The 21121-nt window shown below is 33.3% G+C and overlaps 1 protein-coding gene across 2 annotated transcripts in view; it reads right to left on the reverse strand.

Annotated features, from left to right (window-relative positions):
• The window catches only part of fu (STKc_STK36 domain-containing protein fused), a 316353-nt gene extending 299504 nt beyond the window's left edge, over positions 1-16849 (reverse strand). The window contains exons 1-2 of one of the 2 annotated variants that reach the window (XM_043413204.1): positions 16127-16849; positions 15873-15986 (exon numbers count right to left, since the gene is read on the reverse strand). In XM_043413204.1, coding sequence (XP_043269139.1) covers positions 15873-15986; positions 16127-16237 — 225 coding nt within the window. In that variant the 5' untranslated portion in view covers positions 16238-16849. Of the gene's footprint in view, positions 1-15872; positions 15989-16126 lie in introns of those variants that run through there. The other variant, XM_043413205.1, reaches the window with a different exon arrangement.
• Positions 16850-21121: the final 4272 nt, after the last annotated feature.

Consider the following 21121-nt stretch of genomic DNA (forward strand, 5'->3'; position numbering starts at 1 on the left):
ACTACAATCAGCATGAAGAAATAGTAGAAAATCATAGGACACATATTAAGCAATTAATTAATGATATGTATCGATCCGCTGCAAACCGATGGAGTGAAAACAAGGATCGGAGAGGGCAGAGCCAAACTGAATATGAACCAAAATATGGGAAACATGAGAAATAAATTAGAAAACATTTATTCAATTAAAGTTTATAACATCATTCTAACAGTTCTGTGTGTTTTTGTTGTATTTATTCATATCAAGAGACTCGGCAGAGTCTCGGGACAAGTATATTGACAGCCCTGTCGTCTGCTGGCCCGAGGCTCTCGCCGAGACTATATTATCTCTGAATAAAACTATTCGCGGTGGTGGGGGTAAAATTGGCATGTGATTTTCTTTAATAGCGAAGCTCATGAGTTATGTACGGCTTTGAAAATTGAACTTTAAGCTAATTAAGAAGTTCTCTGTGGAATGAGCCCAAAATCAGCATTCTCGGTGGCGTATTTGCCGAGAAAAAACTTTGCACGGGCTCAAGATTATGCAAAAAGTACCAACACATTTACGCAGCTGACGTATCCGTATATGGGTTCAGACCGATACATACAAGGGCTTCTTGATGCCCATCATAACCAATCACCGGTGAGAATCTATCCGTCTCGACCAATCGCCGATGAAAAAGTTTCTGATAGTCCTCAATGTTTTCTTATATACCCGTCTGTTATCGTCTGTTATGTTATTATAAAGTGATTGCGATCGTAGCCCCGTGGATCAACGGTGCAAGATTTGCAAATTTCGTTTAAATAAATAAAACATTATTGGAAATAGCAGTGGATGTAATCAATTTTATTTTTTTCATAAAAGCAGTTTCAATAAGTTTCGAGCCCAATTCACGACAATAATATCTATAATAAATAAAACCTCAAAAGTGGATTAATTGATCTCATACAGTGTGTACTGAGAGTGAGTAAAATATTGAGAAGTGAAAACGTGAATAATGTGTGTCGTGAAAATTAAGAATTATCTGTTCTACTTCGATATCGTAATATATACATAGATAGCAAATTTGCGAGATTTCGCGTCATATGCTGACGTTTGGGGTTATGACCGCCGGAGTGCTGTTGCGTGCAGAGTGTAGAAAAATAAAAGTGGTTATTGAATAGTCGAAGGAATCGATATTATTAATGACGTGACTAATTACTGTTGAATAATAATAATAATAACAATGAGAAAAAAAACGTTCGTTCATTATAACCTCTAAAACGTTCTTTCCAAACAGAAATTCTATGTTGTGTAATTACATTAAAGAAAGAGGTGGATGGTTGTGTGTAAACGAATTCAAATAAATTTTAAAAAACTTTGGTCAAGTAATTCAATGTATTGTTGTCATAATTTCTTTCATTTAGTTTGGCTGTGTTCACCGGTCCCTTTTTTCCACCTCCTCAGCTTACAGTGTATTGTCATACCAATTTCTATTTGTTCTCCAGACAATACGAGAGATATTCATATTTCTATTTTCTTATATTAATTTCAACAAGATAATTTGAAATATTTATAACAAAAAGCCTTCATGATTGCTTGTTCATACACCCAAGTTTTGAAAAATCTTTGGGCCATGTAAATGCATAGATACATTCACTTGAGTTGTTACATGATAAATTTGGAAATTTATTTCAATAAGTCATTGGGTGCTTAATTTTCATGATATCAAAATTTGTATCTTCGAAATGCAATGAACACCTCTAAAGTTCAACAAAGTGATGAAGTGACATGTATATTGAATATTTCCAGACCATGTTTGCGATTGGCATTGTGGGTTGAAAAATTCATGTCTGGTAGTCTACACCTGATCATTTTTGAATGTGATCAAATATTTTGTCTGCGGATAACCATGGAGACATACAAAATTACAGCATTTTGCTTGCTTCAACATGCATCTGTCACTTTTTTTTTGAATGTGTCATAATAAGTTTCAAAAATGTGGTTCATGTAATTTTGAAGTGTTTTTCCCTATAGCACCAAAGTCTGTATAACTGGTACGTAGCAAGTACCTATGAACTTTGATATTTCTGTGAAATAGCAGGTATGCCATTCTTTTAACTTTTTGGTTCCGACTGGAATATATTAACGAAGATATTCATTACTAAAGTCTTCACCTACTTATTTCTGAATAGATCTGAAATTACTGTCTTCAGAAACTAATGCATAGATACATGAAACAATTTTGATTTCTGTTCTCTTTCAATTGCGCTGTTTTTTTTCTTTTTAACTATGGCTCTGCTCTTTCCGATCCTTGTTTTGACTCCATCGGTTTGCTGCGGATCGATGCATATTATTAATTGGTTGCCTAATATGTGTCCTATGATTTTCTACTATTTCTTCATGCTGATTGTGGTAACGTGATTCAAGAGGTTTCCTATTATGATCATCAATCGCACATTTTGTACAACACATTCTCAAAACAGTTTCTGGTCTTGATATAAGTTTAGTTATTCTTTTTCCACCCGGTCTGTCGAGTAATAAATTTTGAAACTTGTTCCAAAAAATCGTTAGATGCTTTTTTTGCTGATAATATGAAAAGTTGAATCTTCAGAAAGCGGTAGGCAAACAAATATTGACAACAATACTTATGAAATGACGTGTATGTTGAGTATTCCTATTCTGCAAACTGCAAATGTGGAATTATTGGTGAAAACATTCATTACGATAAGTGTACAATTGCTCAGTTTCGATGCGATTAAGTATAATACCTGCCAACATCATGGAAACCTACAGAATTTCTGAATGTTATGTGCGCTGTGTCATTTTAATGTAACATCAAGACTTCTAACAACTTTTCACTCTAATACTATAGATTTGGATCATTGAAATACAGCAAAAATCTGCAAACTATAAAATTTATATACTGTGCCATTCGTTTTATTTTTTGACTCGCACCGTAACATAAATATGAAGTGAAAAATTCATTACAAAAGTCTTCAGTTGCTCATTTATGGATGGATTTGAAATTGCTGTTTTCCAAACTCATTGCGCAGATACATTGAATTGCACCAGATACCTGCGAACTTGGAAATTTCTGTGGATAAGTATATGTGCTAAGTATCACCCCCTATCTTTATGCTAATATGTAATGGAACTTTGTTCAGCAAGTTTTAAAGTATTTCTTTTCAAATAGTATTAAAGTTTGAACTACTGCGGTATGGAGCGAATACCTTCAAACTTTGATATTTTTGTGTCGCAGCATGTGTGCCAATTATTTAAATTTCTTACTCCAACCGTAACATGTAATTTCAAAAATTCATCACAAAAGTTTTCAGCTTTACTAATTATCTTAATTTTCCTTTTTCTAAATTCTATGCTAAATTTCTGAATTTCCTAATTTATTTCTAAATTATCCTGAAATGAAATTGTTTTCCTCCACAAGCAATGCAGGTACCTTAAACGTCTTTGAATTCCGTTGCTCTGTTGAATCAAGTACGCTCAGTTTTTTTTACTTCTTTGAATTCTGACATAATAAATGTTTCCGGGTGCCTTTTTTCTGCAACTATCAAAGTGTAGATAATTGGATCTCCGCGGCCACTTGCAAACTTTGGAAATATATTTCATCGGGGGCATGTTTTGGATAACACGAAAATGTCTAGATTCAGAATGCAAAAGCGACATTTAAAAATGGCCAATTCTGTTGTATTCGTTGTGTCTTGAATTTGATCTATCTTTTCTCTTTTCCTTTCTTTTCACTAACGTTATAAGCCGGAAATCATATCTCAGCCCGCAACACGCATTGCTACATGCTCTTGAGTTTCCAATGGACAAAACATATTAGAAGACAAGGAGAAAAATTACCAAAGTCCAAGAACAAACCTCTATCGAAATATTTCCAGTACAATTTTGACGAAATTTAGGTCTTTTTTCGTGGAAACCAACGTTATAAGCCGAAAATCATATCACGACCTACAACCTGCTTTTCACCGTGCTCTTTGGTTCCTAATTGACAAAACATATTAGAGTACAAGGAAAAAAATCGCCAAAGTCCATGGAGAGACCTGTAACGAAATATTTTCAGTACAATTTGGATGAAAAATAGGTCTTTTTTCGTAGAAACCAACGTTATAAGCCGAAAATCATATCTCGGCCTCCAACCCGCTTTCCATGGTGCTCTTTGGTTCCTAATTGACAAAACATATTAAGGTACAAGGAAAAAAATCGCCAAAGTCCAAGAACAAACCTGTGACGAAATATTTCCAGTTCAATTTTTACGAAAAATAAGTCTTTTTTAGTGGAACCCAACGTTATAAGCCGAAAATCATATCCCGGCCTCCAACCCGCTTTCGACCGTCCTCTTGTATTCCTGATTGACAAAACATATTAGAGTACAAGGAAAAAAATCGCCAAAGTCCAAGAACAGACCTGTGACGAAATATTTCCAGTTCAATTTTTACGAAAAATAGGTCTTTTTTCGTGGAAACCTACGTTATAAGCGGAAAATCATATCCCGGCCTCCAACCCGCTTGCGGCCGTGCTCTTGGGTTCCTAATTAACAAAACATATTAGAGTACAAGGGAAAAAATCGCCAAAGTCCGAGGACAGACCTGTAACGAAATATGTCCAGTACAATTTTGACGAAAAATAGGTTCTTTTTCGTGAAAACCAACGTTATAAGACGAAAATCATAAATAATTCATAGAAATTTAAACTAAAATCCTATAGTCAACTGAACATAAATAAGGAACTTTTGAGAAAAAAGATGTGATATCCAACCATAAACTTCCCCTAGGAAAAAAAAGGTTGGGACAAGTACATTGATGGTCCCTCGTTTGCTGATAATTCCATCCATGAAAAAAACTTTAAAAATATTTTCTTTATAAATTGTCAAAAAAGTAATTTTATAAAAAAAAATACAGAACAATTCGAAACAATTTTCACAAATCTTGAAAAAACATCATCTGTAAAAAAAACTAATCTGTATCTATTTTTTAAAGTGTCAAAAGAATCAAATAACAAGTAAAAAATAATAAACCGAAAAATCGCCCTTGAAATTATTTTGGAAACCGATGCCTCGATCTTCTTATTTGATTCGAACAGCTAAATCAATTGAAAAAAATTCCATCTAATTTACGTGCAACATTAAAATTTATTATATCAATTCGAGGCCAAGTATTTTCTAATGAATTGAAAAAAGTTACCATTTGAATTACGTGCAGTACTAAAATTTATTATATCAATCGGTGGACAAGTATTTTATTAGTAACTCCAAATTTTGACATTATTGAATTGTTCTAAGAAGCTTTCAAATCCAAAAGAATCACATGCAAGCTAGCCATTTCTTACTCTATGGTGGCAGAGACTTATAAGAAAATCGATTCTTCTCAGACTTTCAGGATCCTCTGGCATTATTCACAAAATTCGACGTCGATTGGATCGATACAAATTATGTTTAAATATGTGTTAAAAGAACTTGTCCGGCCCATCACTATTCATTCAATAAAGAATCAATCATAAAAAAACGAAATGGCACGGCAGAATCTCATTAAAAGTTTGTTGAAATGCGATTCATTATTAATTTAATGTTCTTAATAACCGTATAGGTTAGTTCTTATTCCGAATGGAACTCGTTCGCTGGAACAATAAGTGGGAAGTAAAAATTACCGTCATCGAATGTAAACGGCAGAGTTATTTTGGAAGCTTGAACATATACATTATGTACAATTTTATTCATTTATCGATGCACAATAATATCCCTTCTATATTGCGGAATAATTTGTTTCCGTTTTTTATTAAATTAGTGCAATTAAGTAAAAATTACTTGAAGATTATTCTCTCAATTCCCTCTGCATGAATACTTGTGATCCATCAGTTCTAGACAAGCCCTGACTTTTATTTGGATAAACAATTTAAACGGAAAGTGATGGGCCGGACAAGTACTTTTAACACATATTTAAACATAATTTGTATCGATCCAATCGACGTCGAATTTTGTGAATAATGCCAGAGGATCCTGAAAGTCTGAGAAGAATCGATTTTCTTATAAGTCTCTGCCACCATAGAGTAAGAAATGGCTAGCTTGCATGTGATTCTTTTGGATTTGAAAGCTTCTTAGAACAATTCAATAATGTCAAAATTTGGAGTTACTAATAAAATACTTGTCCACCGATTGATATAATAAATTTTAGTACTGCACGTAATTCAAATGGTAACTTTTTTCAATTCATTAGAAAATACTTGGCCTCGAATTGATATAATAAATTTTAATGTTGCACGTAAATTAGATGGAATTTTTTTCAATTGATTTAGCTGTTCGAATCAAATAAGAAGATCGAGGCATCGGTTTCCAAAATAATTTCAAGGGCGATTTTTCGGTTTATTATTTTTTACTTGTATATAATCTGACGCCTTCATATATATAACCTAGCCTACTGACGATATATTTACACTGGACAATATTTCTCGCACTCTGTTTTAATTGAAAGATTATTTTAGTTAACGCTTATTTCCAGTCGAACAAAATCATGAAATCTTGAAGTTTTCGTTGACATATGCATCGCGCATTTTTTATATCCTTTTTCGCTTTGATACTGGTTTAGTATATCACAAAATTTAACGAAATAAATAGTAATATGCACTTCGTTAGATGACGAAAATTATTTTTAGTTATCCCGCACGCACTTCGTAACATCATAACCCCAAACGTCAACATGACGTGAAACTTCGGCTGGTGGCGAGCTCTCGGCATGTGACGTCAGTCCGCGACACCGCCGCGAAGTTAGACCGAGGGACATGAGGCCTTTGATGGTATTATATACAGACATATCAAATTTCTAAATGTGTTAGTAACTTTTGCATAATCTTGAGCCTGTGCAAAGTTTTTTCTCAGCAATTACGCTACTGATCGTGTTGGTTTCGAGCTCATTCGAAAGAGATTTTGAAATTTAGTCTCCAAACTAATTTTCGCTTAACAAAACATCTCTTGAGCTCCGCAATGCCAGAAAATGACATGCCAGTTTTACCCCCACCACCGCGAATCGTTTTATTCAGAGAAAAGATAGTCTCGGCGAGAGCCTCAGGCCAGCAGACGACAGGGCTGTCAATGTACTTGTCCCGAGACTCTACCGAGTCTCTTGATCTGGGATGCATGTCAATACACAGAATTTTCCAAGTTTGCAAGTATCCGCTGCAATTTATTCATCTAAATTTTGATACAGACAGAAAAAATTACCACCGATTCATAAAATTTATTATGCCAAAACTAAAAGGAAAAAAGTCAGTACACTTAAAAGTGAACAGAACTCATAATTGTTTCATGTATCTTCGTTCATATATTACAGTTGGGACCAAAAAGTGAAAAGATTAACACACCTACCGCTTCGCAGGAATAGAAGTTCATAGGTATTCGCTGCGTACCAGTAATACAAACTTTGGTGCTATGGGGCTAAAAACTTCAAAATTACCTGAACCACATTTTTGAAACTTATTATGGCATATTCAAGAAAAAAAGTGAAAGACATCATGCATGTTGAGGCAAGCAAAATGGAGCAATTTTGTATGTCTCCATGGTTATACGTAGACAAAATATTTGATCACATCCGAAAATGATCAGGCGTAGACTTACAACATGAATTTTTCAATCCATAATGCCAATCGTAAACATGGTCTGGAAATACTCAATATACATGTCGCTTCATCATGTTGTCAAAGTTAAAAGGTATTCATTGCATTTCAAAGATACAAATTTTGATATCACGAAAAATAAGCAACCAATGACTCATTGAAATAAATTTCCAAATTCATCGTGCAACAATTCAAGTGAATATCTATATATTTACATGGCCCAAAGATTTTTTAAAACTTGGGTTTATAAACAAGCAATCATGAAAACTTCTTGTTATGAATTTTCCAATTTATTGAACGCAATATATGAGAAAATGGAAATACGAATGTCACTCGAATTGTCTAGAGAATGAATAGTAATTGGTATGGATATACTGTAAGCTAAGGAGAGATGGGAAAAAGAGCCCGGTGAACACAGCCAAACGAAATGAAAAAAAATATGACAACAATACATTGAATTAGACACTTTTACTTCACCAAAGTTTTTCAAAATTTATTTGCATTCATTGACATACAACCACGCATATTTTTTCTATAATGTAATAACACAACATAAAATTTCTGTTTTGAAAGAACGTTTGAGAGGTTATAATGAGCGAAAGTTTTTTTTTTCTCACATAACTCCCGTTGAAAATTTTTAATGAACCAGAACCAGGATTGCAACAACATTATGTCATAAATACACGTAAAATTAAAGAATTAGTAGAAGGAGAAATTTCCCAATACTAATATATGTCCTATATAATAAATACTCGCGAACCGACTGCGATGAGGGTAAACTAACCCACATGGTTTTCACAAAACTTACATAACATTTTTTTTTATAGTCATATAAGAATTTTGAATCGAATTCATACAGCTCGCACTGTTTCTCCGAAATTTTATCATTTAGATCGCTGTTGCTATTAATTTGTTCATGCCATCAAAAACTGACAGATGGTTGAACAATATATCACGCCAAAGTCACTATATGTCTGGTTTTCGTAATACACTGCATGTATGACACCACATACCACTATTTTTAATAAAATAAATAGATATTGAACACTTTATTAGATGAAAAATTTTTTTTTTCACCCCGCACTTCGTAATGTCGAAAATCCGTTTGTTATAACATCAAAAACTGACGGCTGACTGATGGCATTGTATATATAGGTATATATTCATAAACTTTATTCCGTTGGAACGGTACAGCGAGTGTCCTGACCAATCATAACTCATTATTTCTGTAGCCGCCGGGATCCCGGGACCCGAGCTTTCATAGAAATGGGTTATAGCTGGCATTGTTCCGCAATATACAAGGGATATTTTTCTGCATCGATAAATGAAAAAAACTGTACATAATATATATGTTCAAGCTTCCAAAATAACTCTCCAGTTTATATTCAATGATGGCAGTTTTTACTTCCCACTTATTCTTTCAGTGAACGAATTCCATTCGGAATAAGAACTAACCTATACTATTATTAAGAACATTAAACTGATAATGAATCGCATTTCAAAAAATTTTTAACCGGATGCTGCCGTACATTTTCGTTTTTTTATGATTGATTTTTTATTGAACAAATAGTGATGGGCCGGACAAGTACTTTTAACACATATTTAAACATAATTTGTATCGATCCAATCGACGTCGAATTTTGTGAATAATACCAGAGGATCCTGAAAGTCTGAGAAGAATTGATTTTCTTATTAGTCTCTGCCACCATAGAGTAACATATGACTAGCTTTCATGTGATTTTTTTTGGATTTAAAAGCTTCTTAGAAGAATTTACTAATGTCAAAATTTGGAGTTACTAATAAAATACTTGTCCACCGATTGATATCATAAATTTTAATGCTGCACGTAATTCAAGTGGTAACTTTTTTCAATTCATTAGAAAATACTTGGCCTCGAATTAATATAATAAATTTTAATGCCGCACGTAAATTAGATGGAATTTTTTTCAGTTGATTTGCTGTTCGAATCTAATAAGAAGAATGAGGCATCGGTTTCCAAAATTATTTCAAGACCGATTTTTCGGTTTTTTATTTTTTACTTGTTATTTGATGCTTTTGACACTTTAAAAAATAGATACAGATTAGTTTTTGTTTTAATATAATGTTTTTTCAAGATTTGTGAAATTTTTTTCGAATTGTTCTGTATTTTTTTTTTATAAAATTATTTTTTTTATAATGTAAAAAAAAAATTTTTTTAAGTTTTTTTTATGGATGTTTACTTCTTCAGGAGTTATTCACGATTGAAATTGAAAAAAAAATTGAAATATTAAGTTTTTTGTACTTTACTTAATGTTTTTCACTTCACGGGCCAAATTGACTTTTTCGATCAACATTTATCATTTTTCATCAAAAATCTCTCAATATTTATCCTTATTCTAACAATATTATCACAAAAGTATCTAATTTTAAAAATAAATATAAATTTATTCTTGCTTAATTGATATTTTCTCAAAAAATTATTTAGTTTCACTATTAAAAATTATTTATTTCCAATATTTTATACATTTATATGAATGAAAAACTAGATTATGGCAATTTAAGTAACAAATTATAAAATTGTTTCATTTTTTTATATAAAATTGATATATAAAAATATTATAAAATTATTTTTAAAAAAAGAAATCGACGGTTAAGGGAAAAAAAAAGTTCTCGATATACTTTTTAGAAAAAAAATATTGATTTTTTTGGCCCAGCCTAATGAACACCTCAAGTTTGACAACATGATGAAGCGACATGTATATTGAGTATTTTCACACCATGTTTGCGATGGGCATTATGGGTTAAAAAATTCATGTTTGTAAGTCTACGCCTGATCATTTTCGGATGTGATCAAATATTTTGTCTACGTATAACCATGGAGACATACAAAATTGCTCCATTTTGCTTGCCTCAACATGCATGATGTCTTTCACTTTTTTTCTTGCATATGACATAATAACTGTGAGGAATGTGGTTTAGGAATTTTGAAATGTTTTTCCCCATAGTATCAAAGTTTGTATTACTGGTATGTAGCGAGTAATTGTAAACTTTGATATTTCTATGAAGCCGCAGGTGTGCCAATCTTTCCACTTTTTGATTTCGACTGGAGTATATAAACAAAGAAATTCATTACTAAAGTCTTCAGCCGCTTATTACTTCAGCGAATAGGGCTGAAATTGTTGTCGTCGAAAGCCAATGCACATATACATTAAACAATTTGAAGTTCTGTTCGCTTTTCAGTACGCTGTCTTTTTTATCTCAGTTTTGGTATAATCAGTTTAATGAATCCATGGTACTTTTTTCTGTCTGTATCGAAATGTAGATAAATAGACTGCAGCAGATACTTGCAAACTTTAAAAATTCTGAGTATTGACATGTGCACCAGGTTTCAGAATGCAACACATATATTACAAAATTAGCAATTATGTTGGTCTTGACACGTTTTACACTTTTTCTTACTTCGGTTAAACCTTGGTGGCCACGTGCAGACTTTGAAAATTTTGTGCATCGACATATGTGCATCAACTTTCTATCTCTGGGCACAGTAATATGAATAGAAAAAAATGCTTCAAAAAGTCATTGGAATCCCGTTTTCGAATTAAATAAAAATTTCCAGCTTAAGGAGGGTGGATAGCGACGATAGAATGTTGCCATGCTAAACCATGTTAAATACATTAAAAATTTCAAAATGATATGAATTTAATAAAATTTGGTGAACATATTCTTTAGTGCCAAATTTGACAATACAAATTTTTTAAGATTTTTCTTCTGTACAGTTATCGAGTAATTGATCACTAAAGTTCACGTGTACAAGCATAGCGTTTCCATATATATAGGTATACATTCCGGACATAAAAAATCTGCTTTAATACGTAATTACTCAATAACTAAGCAGAAGAAAATTTTGAAAAAAATTGTGTTTTCGCACTTGATATTGAAGAACATTATCACCAAATTTGATCAATTTCTAATTATTTAGACTTTTGTACCTCTTTAAGAATATGCAGTATATATAATAATATCTAAAAATTGCCAATTCTGTTAGACTTGGTGAGCATTATATGTTTTTTCTCTCTCTTTCTCTTTCTGTCAAATTTTGAGCAAAATCAACGAAAACATTTGTTTTAATAAAAAAACTTTCATATCTTTTTTATTTACAATGATTTCATCAAAAAAATTGATAACAAAATTTATAAATAAGGGGGAAAAATTCCACAATGATATAAAATACTCATAAACCTTACGGAAAATCATTTTAATCTCACAAAATTGTGGAAACATTCGAAATCGTTGAAAAATTGAGAGGATTACTTCAAACATTCGAAGAATATCAAACCGTTATAAGTTGCACAAAACTCTACGAAAATCTTTGAAGAATTTTTTTTCAAACATAATATAAAAACATTCAAAAACTTTTGAAAAATTTTTTTAAAACATTTTGTATCGTTTAGAACTATCACAGAAAAAAGATTTTATTTCAAACCATAAAAATTCTCTCTCGGGGAAAAAAAATTCGGACAAGTACATTGATGATCGCCTGTTTTCACATTAAACCTCAAAAAATATAAAAAGAAATTCTCAAACCTCGTAATGAGAATTATTTCAAACCGTGGAAAAATATCAAATATATTACAATCCTACAGTATTAGTGGATAATATTATCCAATAATATACCGATTATGCGGTATTTTCAATGTTAATAAAAGTTTTAAATCAAATAATAGCCAACTTTTTTCCTTCATTTTGCAAAACAAATAGGTAAGGAGGTACAAGAATATATCGATGTGACGAGTACTTTTGTCTCGTATGTGAATATTGTTTAAGAGATTGCTTCAATCAAATTTTCAATTTTCTGTTCGCAGAGAATGTAGTTTTTATTTTCATTTTTTGAAGTTAACGTGATTGTGGTTAGCTCAGCTTAATGTAACCCGAAAAACAAGATTGCAGAACTTTTGAAAAAAAGACGTGATATAAAATCTGAAAAATTCCCTTAGGGAAAAAAAGGTTGGGACAAGTACTATTAAGAAAGTACCCTCGGTAAATTAATTAACAAACAGAAAATTATAAAAATTTGTAAAGATGTCAAAATTTTTCGAAAAATGACTCAGTTAAAATTTTGTGACCTTTGGTTGACTTTGAAAAGAGATATAAATGATTTAATTTGAAGTAGTTAACATGGAGTCTTATGTGAATCTGTGATTCAGACGCACTTTTTAATTTATAACGTTGAAGTTAACAAACAGATTTTGATAAAATTTGGAGAAGATATAAACGAATGTCCAATGAACATTTTTCTTTTTGGAAAACATGCAAAGCTTGCTTGTGTTGTAAGAAATGACTGGAAATAAGACAAGGTTTTTGAGCAACACGCAAATGTGGCAACACCGCAGAATTGTAGGTTATGGCGCTTCATTCGAATATAAGTTACAGCAGCACTTTCGAAACCGTCTGAACATGCGCAAATTGAGTCAACGATAGAAACAAAGTATTGCAAAAGAATTATTATACATTTGTAACGAACATTTTGTGTGTTTCATGCATCAATTATTTTCGGAAACAATAAGAAATAGAAAATATGAAAAGAAGATACCGTCAATTTAATCATTTTTAAAGTCTTCTTTAAGGTTAGGGATGTTTCTTTTCCCGTACACACTTCGGATTTCTTTAACCACTGATGAAAAAAGAAATACGCAGAAGCTGGATACTGGCCGATTGTAACCTTTCCTATACGCGACTATACGTAGATTCAATGCTTGTACGTGAGCACTAGGGTGTATCAAAAAAACCGATATTTTTTTTTCGGGCTCCACAAGCATTTTTCTTCTTATTGTGCCAAACGATGAAGCTAGCCGAAAGGACAGCCCGAAATAAAATTATTTCGGCCGGCCCACCGCATACTTCAATTTTCCATAAGAATAACACGTGAAAAAAAAAACTTCGATGAACATTGTTCCATATCATCTTTAAAAAAAAATGCACAGATATTCTACTTATGTATTTTTGTAGAGAATTGAATTCCCTACAAAAAAGTCCTTAGAGTCATTGGCCTAGAACCAACCGTTCAATGGCTGCAGCAGTTTGAAGTTTCTAACGTCACCTAGCCAGATTTCGCATGTATCATTTCCTATTTTCGAGGTCGCTCCCTTTAACGGTGCTATTTAAATTGGGCTAAAGCCTATGGTTTTTTATATTTAAAAAAAATTAAGACTGAAGCAGTTCGGCATTACGCCAACGTGTGCGCTTACAGCGCTCAAACGGTTCGGTATTACGCCAACATGTAATTATAATAAGTTAATCAATTCAATTGTAAGCACGGGAAATAAATTGAACTGTTTTCTCTCTCTGTCTCTCTCTTTTCCTATGTATATTTGTATCTGTGCATTTGGTTTGGTTAATTGAATTTCATAATTTATTCAAACAAATAGAGGAAAGACAAACAATTTATGCCGTTCGTTCAAACAAATGAGAACAGTATGTACCCGATATTTTTGCCTAGATAACGATCCTAGAAGCTATTTTTGAAAAACTATACTTAAAAATAGTTTTCAGTCCAATTAAAACAGTACCATTAAAAGGAGCGAACTCGAAAATAGGGAATGATACATGCGAAATCTGGCGTTAGAAACTTCAAACTGCTGCAATCGTTGAACGATTGGTTCTACACCAATGACTCTAAAGACTTTTTTTGTAGGGAATTCAATTTTCTAAAAAAATATGTCAGTAGAATATCTGTGCAATTTTTTTTACAGATGATATGGAACAATGTTCATCCAAGTTTTTTTTCACGTGTTATTCTTATGGAAAATTATTTGCACAATAAGAAGAAAAATGCTTGTGGAGCCCGAAAAAAAAAATATCGATTTTTTTCGACACACCCTCGTGAGCACGTACACTAACCCAGGGGCTACGGTGTTGCCGAAATATATACTACGTTACTCATATTGAAGACTAAAACTCTCTGACTCACTAAGTACCGAGGGTACTTCGTTAACGAAAGAGACGTCGAAATAGCGCGCCAGTTGGGTACAAGTGCGAGTGAAAGGAGAGTAAATGATAGAGGGCGAAGGGTGCGAATGAAAGATGCGTGGCAATGAGTGATTGGACGAATGAATGATGAATGTACGCGTGCGTGGATGAAAGAGGGACGATAAGAACAGGAGAAAAAGAAGGCAGTGTATGATAACGAGTGAGTGAGAGAGAGCTTACTGTGAGGGCCGGAGGCCAATTATTGCGATAAATTGTATTCGTTAAACCTTCTTCTATTAAAATCATCTTTAATAAGCAGCATCTCCAGCGGATTTATTTCCTCGATACCTCCTCTAACCCCTTATTCGACCCGGTACTACTTGCCGGCAAACGAACTTATAACAGTACATTGATGGTCCCTTGTTCCTGGTCATATCGTGAAAAATGGAAAAAAAAATTCTATAAAAAAAAATTATGAAACCAACTGTATATAATTTCAACTCAAAAATTCGAAAAAAATTCACAAATCAATGAATCAATTAAGGACAATTGAGGAATCCAAAATAGGTGAAACCAATTGGAAAGAAAAAAAAAAATTAGTGCCTCTATTGAATAATATTGTTAACGAAATGGATCCAATTTAATATAAATAAATCATTTGTAAAAAAACATTTAAAAAAGTATAAGTAATTTTATTTTTGAAAGCGAGATAAAATAAGTGACTACAACCACCTAAGTAATTATAGCTGTTCGAAAAGTTGAAATAATTGAGAATTCAACATAGATCTTGGTATGAAAAACTTTGGTGGCTAACAGCCAACACTTCGTATTAGTAACATCATTGCACAAGTCATGCACATAGCCTGATATCAATTCGTCAGGTTATGTGTACAAACTTTGCTGATAAAATTCATGCCGACACAGGAGCTATATTATAGCTGTGGTACCAAATCTTGCTCTATTGTGGAGTCACTTCCACAGAAGTTCGCTCATTGTTATCAGGAATGCTTCAACTATTTCTCTAATATTTGAAAACATATTATACAACAACCAATCTATGAATTCAAGTCTTCATGGTTTTTCTAAACTGCTCAAAACGAATGATTGAAAACAGTTGAATCTTCATAAAACCATGATGTCAAAAATTGACAGAAAATCTTTTTTAGGTTGCAATATTGTTTCTTTAAATATTTATCCCTCATTGCTGAAATGTTCAGCCTCTATTTAGAGACTTTCTATTTATCAAGTTTCTTTTGGCAATAATTGATAATCGAGTTGTTTTTTATATGGGAATATGAGGATCTCAATCCAGTTATACAATATTATTGAGTTAGTAAATTTACCTCATTTTCAGTCTCAAAAGAGTCTAGCATTTGCACAATATTTGGATGATGAAGACGACTCTGAATTTCGCACTCTTGACGTAAACTCTTCAGTTCTTTCAGAGAACGACCTCGCTATATAAACAGACAGTAAATTATTATAAACAAAAACATGCTGCAAATGACTACTGAGCATAGCATGTAATAGCTGTATATGCACAGTAGTGCAAATAATGATCATAGTATACTAGTCGATCTTGTTAGTAACATCTTACCTTTCTTATGATTTTAAAAGCAACAATTTCACCTGATGAGCGCTTCCTGGCTTTGTAAACTTGGCCAAAAGATCCTTCTCCGACCTGACCAAGAATTTCGTATTTGTCCATTGTTAATATGAACAATACTCAATAGTTTTTCAATTCTGTGCAAATAATAAAAGCTGAAATACGCGGTTTTATATTTTATCACTGTCAGTTCCCCGTGCTTGTTGAAGTCTTTTCATTTCTCCTCATTTTTGTGGCAAAGCCATGAGCTTGACATCCATACAGCTCGACAATAATGAGTAATATAACCTAATGATCGGAATGTAAAATGAATAATGAAATGGTCAAAACAAACAGAACAAAATTAAGCTTTTTTTCATTCGCGTTAATTATCGCCGAGGGAGCATGAAAAAACAAGTTGAATATACGTTGAATAACCAAAAACGAATGATGAAAATTTAGATAGATCGATCCCAGTAGTATTAGCGGCGATCTATTGATTAACAACTGTTTACACCACGACGGCCCCATATCGCTATATAGTCAAAACCGACTGTAGTAAAGTTAGTCGGCCAATTTTTAATTTTCCACTTTTTTATAATAAATACTTCCAGGTGTTCACGTGGTGGTTTCTGGTAGCGTAATTAAAATACTTGGAATTTTATATTTTTCAATAAATAAACAATTTCAAGTTTTGGCGTAAAGTTAGCAGGCCAAAGTTAATTTTCGCACAAAATGATTTAGGGCGGGTTGTTCCAACTTCTAGGTATAAGCCTATGCTACCATAAACCTAGCCGTACAACTTTGATTTTTTAATGTTTCAAATATTCATTACTCTAGGTACTCTCAAGGTGGTTTCTGGTATTGTAATTAAAACATTTGGTAATCAATATTTTTTTATAAATAAGTGATTAAGTGTGTAAGCGTAAAGATAGCCGACATATACGTATATTGCGTGAAATAGTTCGGATAAAATACTTAAATTGATGCAGAATCGTCTGGTAGAGACGAATCCATGAAATATAGTCTTTGGTAATCAATTATTTATCCATAAAACGTAGATATAAACTATTCACTAATAATCAGCTGACGGAGTAAACTTAGCCGGCCAAATATTCTATTTTTCGACTAATTTCATTTCGCATAGTCTTTGTCTATAGAAAATCGTCTGGTGGTGTCTGGTAGTTTAAATATAATGTTTGGTGATTATTTCCTCGATTAACATCAATTGAAAAACTATCGGAATCAGTTCATGAGAACGAAGCGCTCTGATTGGTCATCGGAGTCAGGTCGAACGGAACGTTGTAGAATCGAAGACGGAACGTTCGGCCACGGACGCAAAATAAACAACACCGCAGCACCATCACACTCCAACGCATACGACGCCACCAACCCCCTCGCGCCGTCACATGGCCGTATGGTCAGTTCTGTATAGTTAGCGGAATAAAACAACAATTCTTATTTTTTATTGTTGCTATATCTTGGGAATTATTCTCGCAATTTTTTGCCGTTATTATTATAACGTTCAAAAAATTATTTTATTAATAGTAAATTAAAAAAGATTGGGCGTATAGTTGGCGGAAAGTAACTTGAAAATCGTTTATTTTTTACAAAATCAACCAGAAATTATCTGGGAAATGCATGTGTAATATTGAATAATTTATGAAGTGATTTTTTTATCACAATAACGCGAAAATTGAATCAATGGATTTTTCTGGTGTACCCGGCTGACCCATCTTCCATATTGGATGTACGTGTAGGATGCGCGCACTAGTATGCGTGTTTCTTTAACTCGCCATTTAATACCGCTCATACATTAAAACTCACTACTCAGTAATCGATTCGGAATATATATTGGTGGAATGGCGGATTAGAATATCAATTAAATAATCCCTCTTGGTGTGAGATTCGAGCTTACAAACTTTATCTCTACGTACGTAGTCATACTCGAAGAAATAAGCATCGATTATTCACATATTTGACATTTTTGTACCGTGACTGTAGACCGTGCTGCGTGCTATAGACGATAATCCGAAAGCTGTTCAGTCATAAAGTGGTCATGTGCAACTTAACTTTTAAGCGTGTCGTCGTATCAAGTAATATTGTGTTATGCTGTAACTAATCATCGAGCATCGAATCAACAAAAGGTAATAATTTTGTAATGTATGCTATTGATATATGATTTCAAATTAAATGAGCGATATTTCAATTTGTTTCCGGATAGCAATGTGCTCCGAAAATATACAGAGAAGATTGCTGATTGAAAATTCTCCGACCTAGTGTTCCGAAAATATCGACCGCATGGTCGACAGCTAGTGCTCCGAAAATTTTCAATCAGCAATCTTCTCTGTTTTATACATTTTCATGAAAATTAATGCATCAATAGTTAATTATAGTGTCGCTAACGAAGAAAGCAATTCAAAATATGGAATAAATAGCATATCAATATTGCGTAAGAAGTGTAATTGAATATGTAAACTTGGTGTCGAGCCGCTACCACGTCTTTTGATTTCATGATCAAAATGTGTATTTTGCGAGCCCATTATTTATATTATAAAAATGCTACATATCTATTTCAATTTTTATGTAATTATTTCATTTTCTAATTCTTGACTTATCCTCTTCATCTAAGATTATAGTCCCTGCTAATTGAATTAACAGCGAGAACATTTCAATCATTCCCATAGCTGTATGAATTTGACTGGAAAATCATAAAATCCTGTTTAGATCCTCTACACGAGAACTGGTTTTGGTTACCATGAAGATAGGCTGCATCGTCCAAGATAAAAAATGGCATTTTGTATCCTGAAATCACTCATGGACACCAGTCTTTCCGAATGAAGAGACATGCATAGAGAGTAGCATAAAAATGCCGAACACAAAGGTAAGTACTGTAAATCCATTAACTCCTTAACTGCTAAGTGTTATCTATAAGAAGTGATTCAACATAAAGATATCTTGTCAAAACCTGTCAAAGAAGAAAAATTAGTGTTGGGCATTGGGGGTCCTAAGCTTGGGGCCACTATAACCGAAGCTTTGGTCCAGAATTATAACTGGGGCGCTGACATTTTTTTTGGCAAATGCATTACGGGGAAAAGTTATACTCAAATTCAAAAATCATCCACCTCCTTGACGGAGGTGGCTAGTTTCAATTTTATCAATTGACAGAGGTACTTTATATTGAGATAAAAGCAGTTCCTGAGTAATATTTTCACTGTGCAAATATCTGATAGACTCTGGGGTAAAACAAAAAATAAAACTACAATGAATGAGTTTGTTGTATTTTCAAAAAGAATTTTGGACCATTCATCTAATTTGCATTCTAGGTTCTTGGAAAAACGGAGAAAGTAATCAAGATTTGTCCTGACGGCCATTTGCGAGTTACTCTAGACGGTCACACAGGGACATTTAATCCATTGAGCTTTATGCGTGTCACTTCGAACAGTGAATCAGGCAATATATCCAGTGCAGCGAGTAAAGCAGGTCGTGAAAACCTCTCAGGTAATATGGATGAAAGTCATACACAAATTTAAAAATGTTGTATTCATTCATTCATTTATTGAAGAACGCGTGCATGAACTCATGTTTTTCAGGTGGTTCCTTATTTCCATTTAAACGTGCTGCCCGAGAAATGGAAAAGCTGATGAAAGATACGGCAAAAGGGGAAGCCAGAGTTTCAGCACTTCGTGAATACCTTCGAAAATATTCCGGAAATGTAGACGCAAGACCCAGCAGTCTGAATGGTGAAAAAGAAACGGCTCTACGAGTTGGAGCCCATCAAGGGCATCGTGAACTTTGCGTGATATTACTGGATGGCGGGGCGTCCTTAAGGGTCGTCGATGAAGACAGCGAGCCTCCTCCATTTCATTATGCAGCGTTCGGGTACGTTTTTCTTCGTTATATATAATAAAATCGTTATGAATTCTTCATTTACTTTTATTTTTAAGAAAATATATGAAAACATTTTTTTTTCAATTTTTCCAGAATAATTCGAAAAAAAGTTCAATTTTTATTTCTTTATAATCGGATATAATATTTCACTGAATTTTAGGACTAAAAAATATAGTTGTGTGGTTTGGAAATAACTTTTTGAAATATGTGTAGAAATGAACCGGAAGTGATGGAATTTTTACTGTCTCCTGGTGCGCCGAACGATGCGGTTAACAACGGTCGCTGCAGTTCCCTTCACGTTGCCGCTAATAAACAACATTCCGGTTGCGTTCGTGTTCTACTGTGTCACGGCTGCGACGTAAATCTTCAGGATTCGTATGGCGATACGGCTCTTCACAATGTTATTGGCAATGATACGCTTGACATAATAGATGTTCTATGCTCTTGTGAGAGAGTCAACTTTACGTTACGCAACAAACGTGGCTTTAACGTTCTGCATCCCGCCGTTCTTGAAAAAAATTCTCAGTAGGTCGAACTTAAATAACTTGAACGAGGAAACATAAGAATTTGATATTTTTCTCCATTTATCAATGATTTGTAATCGAAGAACTTGGGTTTTTGTAATTAGAAAAACAATTCATATATTGCGCTTAGTCTACAAAATTGTATCATCCGAGAGAGGAAGAGAGAGAGATCACAATTTTCGATGATCTGTCGTTTAATTGTCCATTTTTTAAAATAATTTTGATGAAATACAATTTAATTATTTATGAAAGCTCATAAAAATGTATGGTAATTATTATTTGCAGTGCAACGGAACGGTTATTGGGGCGATGTCGATATCTCGTCAACGTTAAAGAAGAAGATGGTTTCGCGGAATTGCATTTAACCGCTCTGAATGGACACTGAGGAGTTTCAGCACTTTCGCTTTTGAAAGGTGATGGTGGAGTTCGTGTCGATTTGCGTAACAATTGACATCAAACCCCTCTTCATCTTACCGTTTCTCAGAGTTTCGTTAAATTGTTGCTGAAACACAAAGCTGACATATCGAGTACAGATGAGGAAGGTGATACGTTTTTTACACACAGCGATTGAAAAAAGTCGCCATCAACATGC

This window comes from Venturia canescens, chromosome 2 (genome assembly GCF_019457755.1).
Source record: "Venturia canescens isolate UGA chromosome 2, ASM1945775v1, whole genome shotgun sequence".
Taxonomy (NCBI): domain Eukaryota; kingdom Metazoa; phylum Arthropoda; class Insecta; order Hymenoptera; family Ichneumonidae; genus Venturia; species Venturia canescens.